At 46.7% G+C, this 11,817-nt stretch overlaps 2 protein-coding genes across 2 annotated transcripts; one reads left to right on the top strand and one right to left on the bottom strand.

Annotated features, from left to right (window-relative positions):
- Window positions 1-2,533: 2,533 nt before the first annotated feature.
- Window positions 2,534-6,946, top strand: LOC120841800. Its single transcript, XM_042291247.1, has 4 exons — window positions 2,534-2,778; window positions 3,422-4,101; window positions 5,109-5,328; window positions 6,313-6,946. Exons 1-4 carry the CDS (start codon window positions 2,588-2,590, stop codon window positions 6,794-6,796), a joined length of 1,575 nt encoding a protein of 524 aa, XP_042147181.1. The 5' UTR covers window positions 2,534-2,587; the 3' UTR covers window positions 6,797-6,946.
- Window positions 6,947-8,401: 1,455 nt separating this feature from the next.
- On the bottom strand, window positions 8,402-10,803 carry LOC121836437. Its single transcript, XM_042291335.1, has 2 exons — window positions 10,738-10,803; window positions 8,402-9,985 (listed from the first exon to the last, which is right to left on the bottom strand). Exons 1-2 carry the CDS (start codon window positions 10,801-10,803, stop codon window positions 8,402-8,404), a joined length of 1,650 nt encoding a protein of 549 aa, XP_042147269.1.
- Between the last annotated feature and the right edge of the window lie 1,014 nt (window positions 10,804-11,817).

The following is an 11,817-nucleotide window of genomic DNA, read 5'->3' on the forward strand; positions in this document are numbered from 1 at the left end:
CGCTATATTTAGTGGAATATTTCCCCCGCTAAATCTAGCAGAAAATTTTCCCAGCTAGATTTATCGGAAAATTTGCGCCGCAAAGTCTAGCGGAAAAGCTTCCCCGCTAAATCTAGCGGAAAATTTTTAAGCTAAATCTAGCGGAATGTTTTTCCTGCTAAATCTAGCAGAACATTGTCCAGCTTAATTTAGCGGGCAATTTTCTCCGCTAAATCTAGCGGAAACTTTTCCCCGCTAAATCTAGCGCAAAATTTCCCAGCTAGATTCATTGGAAAATTTGCACCGCAAAGTCGAGCGGAAAAGCTTCCCCGCTAAATCTAGCGGAAAAATTTTCCCGCTAAATCTAGCGGAAAATTTTTACTGCTAAATCTAGCGGAACATTTTCCCCGCTAAATTTAGCGGAAAATTTTCCCCGCTCTATCTAGCGGAAAATATTCCCCGCTATATTTAGTGGAATATTTCCCCCGCTAAATCTAGCGGAAAATTTTCCCAGCTAGATTTATCGGAAAAGTTTCGCCGCAAAGTCTAGCGGAAAAGCTTCCCGCTAAATCTAGCGGAAAATTTTTAAGCTAAATCTAGCGGAATGTTTTTCCTGCTAAATCTAGCAGATTATTGTCCCGCTAAATTTAGCGGACAATTTTCTCCGCTAAATCTAGCGGAAAAATTTTTCCCGCTATATTTAGCGGAAAGTTTCCCCCGCTAAATATAGCGGAAAATTTTCCCCGCTAAATCTAGCGGAAAAGTTTCCCCGCTAACTTTAGCAGAAAATGTTCCCCGCTAAATCTAGCGGAAAAATTTTCCCCGCTGAATTAAGCGAAAAATTTTCCCCGCTATATCTAGTGGGGACATTTTCCGCTAGATTTAGCGGAGAAAACTTTACGCTAATTTAGCGGGAAAAAATTTTCCGCTAAATTTAGTGGGAAAAATTTTACACTAGATTTAGCGGGGAAAATTTTCCGCTAGATTTAGCGGGACAAATTTTCCACTAGATTAAGCGGGGAAACTTTTCCGCTAGACTTGGCTGGGAAAATTTTCCGCTAAATCTAAAATTTTCCGCTAGATTTAGCGGGGAAAACTGTACCCTAGATTTAGCGGGAAAAATATTCCGCTAAATTTGGTGGTAAAAATTTTACACTAGATTTAGCGGGGAAAATTTTCCGCAAGACTTAGCGGGGAAAATTTTTCGCTAAATCTAGCTGGTAAATTGTTCCGCTAGATTTAGCGGGGAAAAATTTCCGCTAGATTTAGCGGGAATACTTTTCCACTAGATTAAGCGGGGAGACTTTTCCGCTAGACTTGGCGGGGCAAATTTTCCGCTAAACCTTGCTGGGAAATTTTTCCGCTGGATTTAGCGAGGAAAATTTTCCGCCAGATTTAGCGGGAAAAATTTTCCATTAGATTTAGCGGGGAAGCTTTTCCGCTGGACTTTGCGGGGCACATTTTTCCCTAAATCTAGCTGGGAAAATTTCCCGCTAGATTTAGCCGGAAACTTTTCCCGCTAATTGTAGTGGAAACATTTTACACTAGATTTAGCGGGGCAAATTTTCCGCTAGGCTTAGCGGGGGAAAATTGTCCGCTAAATCTTGCTGGGAAATTTTTCCGCTAGATTTAGTGGGGAAAGTTTTCCGCTAGGTTTAGCGGGAAAATTTTTCTACTAGATTTAGCGAGAAAACTTTTCCGCTAGACTTTGCTGGGCAAATTTTTCGCTAAATCTAGCTGGGAAAAATTTTCCGCTAGATTTAGCGAGGAAAACCTTCCGCTAGATTTAGCGGGAAAAACGTTTCCGCTATATTTAGTGGAAAAAATTTTACACTAGATTTAGCTGGGAAAATTTTCCGCAAGACTTAGCGGGGGAAACTTTTCCGCTAAATCTAGCTGGTAAATTGTTCCGCTAGATTTAGCGGGAAACATTTTCCGCTAGATTTAGCGGGAAAAATTTTCCACTAGATTTAGCGGGGAAACGTTTCCGCTAGGCTTTGCGGGGCAAATTTTTCGCTATATCTAGCTGGGAAATTTTTCCGCTAGATTTAGCTGGGAACTTTTTCCGCTAGGTTTAGCGGGAAAAAAGTTTCCACTAAATTTAGCGGGAAAAATTTTACACTAGATTTAGCGGGGAAACTTTTCTGCTAGACCTAGCGGGGAAAATTTTCCACTAGAATCTGCGGGGCAAATTTTTCGTTAAATCTAGCTGGGAAGATTTTTCGATAGATTTAGCAGGAAAAGTTTTCCGCTAGATTTAGCGGGGAAATTTTTCCGCTAAATTTAGCGGGGGAATTTACCCATCATTCACCGCGTGGTTACGCCGACGGCGACGGCGACGCCGCTTAAGCAGGAAACGGGAGCCTAAGAGCTGCGCTCTAAAAAGAGTAACCAACATATCAGTTAAGCCTCGTCAATAGACCCCATGCACAATTGCGCACCCTGACGGCGAACGTTTCATCAGTTTCGATTTGCACTGCATCATGGGACAGAAATCGCCATGTTTAGGTCAGCGTTCTCGGCGCCTCTTTCCGTACCGTGAGGTAACCGCCAACGTGAGCATTCCGTGCGTTTGCGGCATACGTGCGTGCCCCCAGCGCGCCCCGTCATGAGCGACGGCGTCTACCCCACGACGGGATGGACGAGCAACTTGGCTCGGCTGCCGCGAATCTCGTCGCCGGACCTTGCCCGCCTGGCGTCCTGCTCGGGAACCGAGAAGGGAGCTCGCCGGAGCTACAAGTTGGTTACGGAGAGCTACGTCGTTGCGTCGACGGTATGCGCCAACTACGACGAAGAAATGTGAGTGGTTATAAGTGTTTTTTTTTTTTGGGGGGGGGGGGGGGGGGGGGGGGGGGAAGAAGCGCGAACCTTGAGATCAACATTATAGCGTTGTCGGGTGAACACATGTGACGGTTGTCTTGCACTGGCGACTCTTCGAGGACTCACTTTCGCTCGGTCTGTCCCTCGCCGAGGCAAACTGCACGCAAGCGACTTCCGGGCGGTGGGAGAGGTTTTCGGGAAATACAGAACCGAGCAACGCGACGAGCGATGGCATAACCCGTCGCTCGCCATATCGCTCACGTGCGCGCCCCGTTTTACGACGTGTTTGCAAGCGAGCGCTAGTCGGGCGGTGCAAGCTGAGCTGTGTGCCCCTGTGAAAACGAAGCTGAGCGCCTCGATTCGAGCGACGCCAGACCGTCACTTGGCTTGCGCCGCAGAACAGGCTCGCCCAAATGGGGAGCTGTGTAGCGATTCGCACGCGCAGCCATGTAGCAGGCTGCAGCTCTCAAACTGGCACGTTCTCTCAGAAATACCTAGCACTGATAATGTATTTCACATTTTGCCGTGCCCTGCATGAGATGGCGCGGTGTGCCTCGCATGAAATGGTCAGGACCGTAATGATTGGGAACAGGTGCTTATCGCTTATCATTGTCATTTAAAGGGCCTCCAGATTCTTCCTGAGAGCCAGATGCTTCAGGAGCCACAAGAAAACGCAGCCACCCTACACCGTGAGCGCCACCATCACCAAGGACGGTGAACTAGTTAACGGATATTGCGAGTGCCCAGCTGGGAAGCAAGCCTGCAGCCACCTCCAGGCCGTCCTGAAGACGGTTATTTTGATCCAAGGCAAGGGATTCACCGAGGCCCCAGCACACCTGTCATGCACAGATCTGCCACAGCGTTGGAGAAGACCGAGGGGCCAGGTCATCAAAGGTTCAAGTGTGCAGGGTGTAGATTGGCGGGGGGTGGGCAAAGGACGACAAGACTTGCCGCGCTCATGTCGGCTGGACCTCAGCAAGGCTAAGGAGCGTACTATCAGCCAAAAGAAGAGCGCCGCGCTCCAATTCGCTAGCAGTTTGCAGCAGCTGGACGGGAAGACCTCCTTGGTAGCAGTGTTGGGAGCTGCAGATCGAGCACAAGTGTGCAGCTCCAAGTGCGGCGATGTGCTTGCTTGCTCTCCACTCGCCTACCAGCAGCCACTTGTCCCATTTGGATTTTGCATCTTGTTGTGCGAGGAGCTGGAGGCACCTGGCCATCTGAACATCGGGCGGCCACTAGAAGAAATGGTGCCTTTTCTTGAAAGCGACGAGTGGACTGTTCCGGATGGTGTCAGCACGAAGGCAAGGCTTCTGTTAGAGGTTAGCTTTGGTTTCACTTTTTCCTAACATACTGGGAGCGTAATTTAACTTATAAACTTTACTACCGCTGCGTGGTGTTTTAAACGACCAACCATACTCCATTTCAGTGCACAATGTTTATAAAGCAAGAGCACTGTACACCCTTAATCACACTTAGCTATAACAAGTCCGTGTTTTTTCCGTCCTCCCATCGCCGACATAGCAGGTGCACTTGCAAACGCCGAACACAGGGTGCAGTGAACTTTTTCTTCCAGACTGCGCAGTGTTTTCGAGTGCACCTACTATGTGTGCATTGGGAGGACAGAGAAACCGCAGACCGTCTGTGAGACTATCACTCTAGAATCAAATATTATTTAAACTATTACGACAGTGCTTGAGGCAGATGCTTTTTCTCCTGTAAAAGATAATGGGGTCTTTTGCCATGCAATGGAAGCTTATAGACTATTGCATTTTAAGGTCTCTAGTTTAAGGTAATGTAAATAACATTTTTTGGTGTGGGTGGTAGCTCACAACAGATGCCAAGACATACTCAGACTGTGACACCTCAAGCATCACAATGCCGTTCGGAAACCCCCCCTGCCCCCTGACATACTCTGTCTCACAAGTAGGGGAGAAAGGGCGAGCACTAAGAACATTGGAGAGAAGAGGTTTATCTTCTCTTCCCTTCGTAGTGGTTGCCCTTTCTCCCCTTGGCCCGCACTGCCTTTACCTGCACTGCAAGCAACTAGTGGGATGAAGTACAATAAGGGCCACACTCTGGTCCCGTTACGTTTACTTTCGGTTTTACTTCAGGGATGGTTATTTCTGTGCTTGTTTTGTGCACATACATTTTCCAGAACCTTTCTGGGGCCGTGCGACCCTAAGACATTACTCTGCAATCCCCGCTTTGCACACCTCTGGTCTATAATAAAGACAGGAAGCCAGGAAGCCAGGAGTTTCAGAGAAGATTTGTGTTCACATCACTGTGTTCTTGTCTAAACTTGTTAATGTAATTCTGCTTGTTTCAGAAAATAACGCTGACGCCACTTGAAGCACAGGACCTTGAGAAGAACTCGCGGAGGCAGCGCGACAGTGCTACCTGGCTTCAGGCAAGGCAGTACCGCCTGACTGCATCGAACTTTGGAACCGTACATCGTCACGGCGAGTGGACAGAGAAGGGACTGGCAAACCTGACCTCAACAAAGGATTTGTCCAGGGTTCCTGCCATCCGGTGAGCGTAGCATTTCAAAATCAGTTAAGCAAATTCGCGGAAACAATGTTTTGCATGTTGCATGACCTCCCCTAGGTGTCTTTGGTCCAGAAACTGTTGCTAATGCTATGGGAGAGCTTTCTGGGGGGACGAATTCAGCTGCCAGTAGATTGTACAAATCCTACTGGGAGAGGCAGAGAAATGGTGCCTGGAACATATCTTCGACCGGTATGTGTACCTAAAGCCGCTCGATAAAATCCATGCTTTCTGTCAGTTTTAATAGTACAGTCATTCATTGTTCTGTGAATGTGCGAGGTGCATGCCTTAATGAAACAACATGGCGTTTTGATAGCTCTGGCAGTGCATTGCCGTTACTTCTCTCCAAGGGCTGTTCAAGATATATGTCTCGTGCATTGGCATCCTTGACGCTGCTTGTAAAAGAAACGCTGATAAAAAAAAAAAAAAGTTGAGCGGCTTTATGTGAAACCACGTCTTTAATTCTGATCCCTCGATTTCTGCCTGGTTACGTCAGAATTGAATGTACTTTTCCCCTATTGCAACACTGGTGGTAGTACACCAGCAGTGTCATGTTATAACAGGTTATAACGGGTGTACCCTGGCAGGCTCTGCTGCCTGCCAGTCGAGGGAAACCTCTGTTGCCACAAGTTGGCATGCTGCTACAGATACCTTTATACCCGCTTTCCTTCTTCACCATATTTTTTTTTACCAATAACTGCCACAATCGCGACACTCGACAGCCTGAACCACCCGCTCCTCTCACATAATTGTCCAACATGAAATAGTCTTATTTTCATACTGATAGAGAGAGGCCCACAGCATGCTGTTGTAGGTCTCTCATTTAACAGTATTTTATGCCTTACGATGAAAAACCAATGGTTCTGTAGTGGTAACTTCTAACGACGTGCTGATCTAGTTTGAAGAATGAAATAAACATTGTATATTACTTCATTTGAATTTTTTGTATTGTGTATCTACTTTTTTTAGGTATGGGATTGTCAACGAGCCTAAAGCACTGCAACGCTACGAGGACGTTTTAAAGAGCAGGGGCCGAGACGTCCATCTGTCGAGTGCGGGGCTGTTCGTGGATCCTGACCAACCATGGCTCGGAGCAACTCCAGATGCAATTGTGTACGACGCAACGGAACAACCACCATGGGGATGTGTAGAAGTAAAGTGCCTCTACACCTTGAGGAATGCAGATCGCGACACACTGCTCGCAAGTAACATTAGTGTTGCTTTTGACAGCTCTAACCGTCCGCATCTCAAGACAGAGCACCCCCACTTTGCTCAAGTGGTAGGACAGATGGGGGTAACAAACCTCAAGTGGGCAGACTATGTTCTTTATGGGGACAACTTCCTAACCATTCAGAGGATCAGGTTTGACAAGAATATTTGGGAGGACATAAAAGAGAGCTTGGACAACTTTTATTTCACTACTCTTCTGCCATACTTTGCAGCAAAGTCGTAAAGAGAAGCTGGTAAAAGTTACCGGGCCCCCTTAAAGGTGCACTAAAGTCATTTTTAAAGAAGGTAATTTTTTTTTTGTTATATAGTTTACAAGGCGTTGGCTACTTTATATATCAAGTTCTAGTATACAAAACTGCGGTCCACATTCTCTGGCCCAAGGAAAGTCGTACAATAAGCATAGATCCTAAACAATTTTATTATAACTCGTTTTGAAAAGAGTCATACGCACGCATTCTGATAACTATTTTCTGGCCGCAGGGGAAGCCATCGCTTGCAATTGGCCGACAATCGCGTTCGTCAACCACTTCACTCTGAACAAATATCCCATGAGAAAGGGCATGTCGGTGATCTTTGAGAACGTTTTAGTGGGAAATAGGCCAAGCAGGATTGTAATTTTGGGGTTTTAGAATCCTTAAAGGGGCCCTGCAAGGATAGTGGTTTTTAATTTGCACCGAACCTGAGCACACTGAACGTAGTAACTTAGTGCAACTTTTCTTTTCTCGAAATTCCCTTTATTTTATAAGTTATAGGCGAATTAAAATTACAAAAACAAGCAAAAAATAACCTCCCTCATGACGTCCTTGGTTGCTTGAGTGGTCGTGAACTAAAGGAGGGGTAGTGAGCTTATCGAGCGCTCACGGCTGCCGCACTCCTTGTGGACGGCACGAGAGGGCGCCACTAAAGCATGTTCTGGATAGGCTGTGTGCAGCAGGCAGCTGGAGTGGCTCTCATTGCATTTGCTGCGCGATTAAATACTAATTCGGCGTGACACTTCATTGGCCACAAACGACAGGAAACACGGGGTAAAGATCAGTTCAGAATGGGAGCCACTTTGCGCTGCCATACCGCGAAACGGCCAAACCTTAAGACAAAGCTTCTCGCCGAAGGCCTTTGGAACGCTCAGAGCCGGTCGGATCCTCCTGTCCATACGACCGTAGTGCCGCTGCATTCATCCGGGACCTTTCCGTGTTGACGCCTGATCCCACTACTCCTTTCTAGTATGCGCCGCCTTTTCTACCGCTTGGTGGCGGGTATGTCGACGGGTTATTTCTTGTTTCCATAGTTTATGAACTGCATTCGTTCCTTTTCTGATCTAAAATACTGAACAAAAACTACTTTTATAAATAATTGAAACGGTTCCCGCCACTTATATTTTGCATTTCGACTAAAAAGAAGCTTTTAGCGGCTCTGACCAGTAATAAGCCCAGGACCAAAGACGTCACATTTTGCGCGCTTTCGGTACCGCGGGTCGCCCTCGTCGATGGAGGGGGTTCCCGCGTCGTCCGGTTAAAATATGACGCACTGATAATTAGTTACTCTCTCCGTGCCCGCTGTCTTGCCCGAACCCCAAGAGACGTGGAAACCGCAAAAAAGGTAGACGCTTAAATATGATTCAGGGCCCCTTTAAAGTGTGTAGATTGAGTTATCACCATAAAAAGACTATCTCAAAAATGACTTCAGTGCCCCTGTAAAGTTTGTACATGTAAATATTTTTTCTTTTGATTTTTGTAAGTAGAACGGACTAAAGGCTGCTTAGCCTTAAGCTTTTGTTTCAATACTCAATATTGATTTGTACAAATAAACAAACAAACATGTATACATTGACTCAATCCACTTCTTTTAATATAGAGGGTTGAAGGTTGCTCAGAAGAGCGCAAATAGTCCACATCTGGTTAACTGTGGGACCAAGAGAGAGGGGAACAACTCTGTCAAATATATGATAAGTCTTAATGCGCTGGATTCTCCTCTCTACGTGAATCCGCAAAGAAGCAATGTCCGTCGTTTCTCGCACCTCTGCAACACTGAACTGTTGCTTCGTCAGAAACGGTGGCAAGTTCAATCCAATACCTTTCTTGTCCAAAAGATCTTTGATTTTAAACCCCTTGTCAGCCATGACTGTGTCACCTGGTGCAAACTCTTGTTCCAGAAACCCACTTCTGATCACAAGTTCTCTGTCTGAAGCTGACCCAGTGAAGAGCTCTGAAACAAAGCTCACAAGTCCGTTCGGTGAAATTCCAATTAGTCCCTTGAGAGTGTTTGTCGATTTATATGGAGAGTATGTTCCCGACTGCAGAACCAGAGAACTGGAGACTTCGCACCGAACTTCAGTGGCATCAATAATCACCCGTGTTGTTGGATACCGTGCCTTAAACTCCTCAGGCATGGTTGAGTCTACAATATCACGTGGTGGCCACCATGCCAGCTCCGACAGCCGGACATAGAGCAGGTTAACCCATGTTCCAAAAGCCCTCGACACAGTGCTGGTAGAGACGTTGAAGATGTGTGCCAGGTGCATGTGGAAATGACCAACTCGCAGCTTGACAAGAGTCATGAAAAGCTGGTCCTCTTGAGATAGCTTGTGCCGACGACCTCTTGCTTCCCTACTTGGGTGGTCCGGATTAGCACCGTCACTTTCTGAGGCTACATACTGCAGTAATCCTTTAAAATGACCGTAGCTTTGCAGGCCAGTGTAGAACTGGATGCTGCTGTCGTCGTCTTTAAATCTTTCTGCCGAAAATGTCTTCTTCCGTTTTTCTGCCTCGGACAATTTTCTTTCGAGCTCTTGCATTTTAGCTGTATGTTCATCCTTCAGCTCCTCGTTCCTCCGCATTAGACACACTACTTGTTCCTTTGCTCGTGCAAGGTCTCTTTTTGTTGTGCTCAGGATGTTGCTGCAGTTCAGAAGAATGGTACATTGATCCTTTAGCTTGACAAGCTCTGCATCCTTTTCTTTCAGCTGCACCTTCATCTGAGTCAATTCTTCTGTGCTGGCACAGTTGCATTTGCCTTGTGTCAAACTGATGCTTGCAGGTGCATCTGTGTTCACCGCCCAGCCTGGAACTTGGCTTGTTGATGTTCCTACATCATTTAGGTCTGGGGGAGATGCCATTTCATCGCTGCAAAACACATCTGTATTGTTTCGTTCGAGGAATTTGGTCTGCAGGGGTTGTCGGTTGGGAACCGGTCGAGGCACGACTTTCTTGGTGAATTCAAAAAGAGAAGGCACCGCATTTTCCTTCAAATACTGTCGTCCGCTTGCCACATTGGGGACGAAGCTGTCCGGCATGAAGTGCCTTGAGCACACCTTGGTTGTTTGCTGAATGCTGAAGTGTGCACCAGGGTCTCTTCTGATAGCATGGATCCACTTCCGCCGTAGTTTGTTCCCAGAAGGAAACTTGTGGAATGTGACCTAGTTCGAGGAAAAACTATAATTAGAAATGTCCAACAATCACTCTCAAGCCACGCGTAGTTCACATATGCTGTAAATGTTGCTAAACCATGTTTACGAATACGAGGGAAGCAACTGGCTAAGTTGTACTACACTTCCTAAAGCATAATAATGTGCTACGAGTTCAGTATAAATCATTTTCTGAAATTTTTTCTTCACTTGTTTCAACCAAAAACTTGTTGAACTTGGCTGGCGTGAGCCGTTGGACCATCTCGTCCGCAAGGATTTGCACGTCGAGCCACGAGGAAAACAGGTCGGCAAATATGTTCACGTTCTCCGCTTCAAGGTTTTCAATCGCAGAGGCTTTTAGAATGTGCGTCCTAGCGTCAGCAGTGACTCCGCATCATACGCTACGCCTTCGGGAAACGCTCTCGTTCACAGGCACTGCACATGCTCCTCGCACGAACTGATCTGTCAGTGCGAAGCGTTTTGTATACTTTCGTTTCACCTTACGACCTGCCGCACCTAAGACCACGAGCTTCTTGTTCTACGGCGCACCTCGGCAGAACGAGCTCGCGCTTCTAGCCTTCGCTACAGCACATTGTTCGCTCGTGATCCATTACTGAAAACGATTATTGACGTTAAGCGTACCGCGCCACCGGCAACGGTGCAGCGAACTAGCTCGCACGGGCTGTTCAGGTGCGTGAAACGCGGGTGAAAAATCGCGTGCGCGCCAGCGCACGTGGGTTTGTTTAGAAACTTCTACGGCTTACCTTTTTGCTGTTCTCGTCGCGGTAGCCACGCTGGCGGCACAGTGGCACACAGCACGTTTCAACCATCGTCTACCGCAATGTAACACAGCCGCTGACACGAAGCTCGGCGCAAGGCTCAGCGTGCGAAAGTCGGCGCGCGGCGAGAGATGCCGGCCGGAGACAATCCTGCGGCGTGCGTCGTCTGCTCCGACGACCTAAACATGGCGGCTGGTCGTAGTTCCTGTGCGCGGCACTAGGGGCGCCCTTATACGCAAGGGGTCTATAGTGGGACTATTAACTCAAAGTAATCACATTAGTGATCAAATTCTCAATTGCCCCCCGAAAATTCTAATTGTATAAAAAATTGTTCTAAGTTACCAAATGTGTAAGCGAAACACGACCACTGAACGCAATAAGTCCATATATATATTGTGGATTAAATTGACTGACCCCGGGATTAAATTGTGTGGCGCTTGGATTAAATTGTATGGCGCTTGGATTAAATTGAGTGACCCCGGGATTAAATTGGTCGTCGCTTGGATTAAAATGAGCGGGAAAACCTGTAGATGGTATGGCTGCATGAGGCACAGCACAAATATTTGCAGGTTATTTCGGGTCCGGTAACACCGATCAGGTAGACGCACTCTGTCATGACTCCTATTAGGCTGTGTTTCCTAACATCCTTCGCTCGATCTCAGTCAGCGAGGAGGTTATTCAGGAGTGTATTTAAAAAAATGAGGCAAAAGTTGTAAGTCGGTCACAATGGAACACCTTACGTTTTAATTAAAACCTACCATGATATATTCAGCCCCGTGTTGTGTGATATATTTAATAACTCATTAAAGACGGGCATATTTCTAGAGATGTGGAAGCTCACGGTAATTGTTGCTGTGCGACAATTACCGTGAGCCGGGAAAGACGGGAAAAACGGGGACGTATCTAATTATAGGCCGATATCCCTTCTGAGCTCCTTTTCTAAGCTTTTCGAAACAGTTGTTCATAAATTTTCATCTTTCTCGTTCGGAAACCTATTAATTCCCAACCAGCATGGCTTCGTTCCTGGCAGGTCACCAACAACTAATCTGGTCACATTCATGTAAA

This window comes from Ixodes scapularis, unplaced genomic scaffold, assembly GCF_016920785.2.
Source record: "Ixodes scapularis isolate PalLabHiFi unplaced genomic scaffold, ASM1692078v2 PGA_scaffold2__306_contigs__length_199485367, whole genome shotgun sequence".
NCBI lineage: Eukaryota > Metazoa > Arthropoda > Arachnida > Ixodida > Ixodidae > Ixodes > Ixodes scapularis.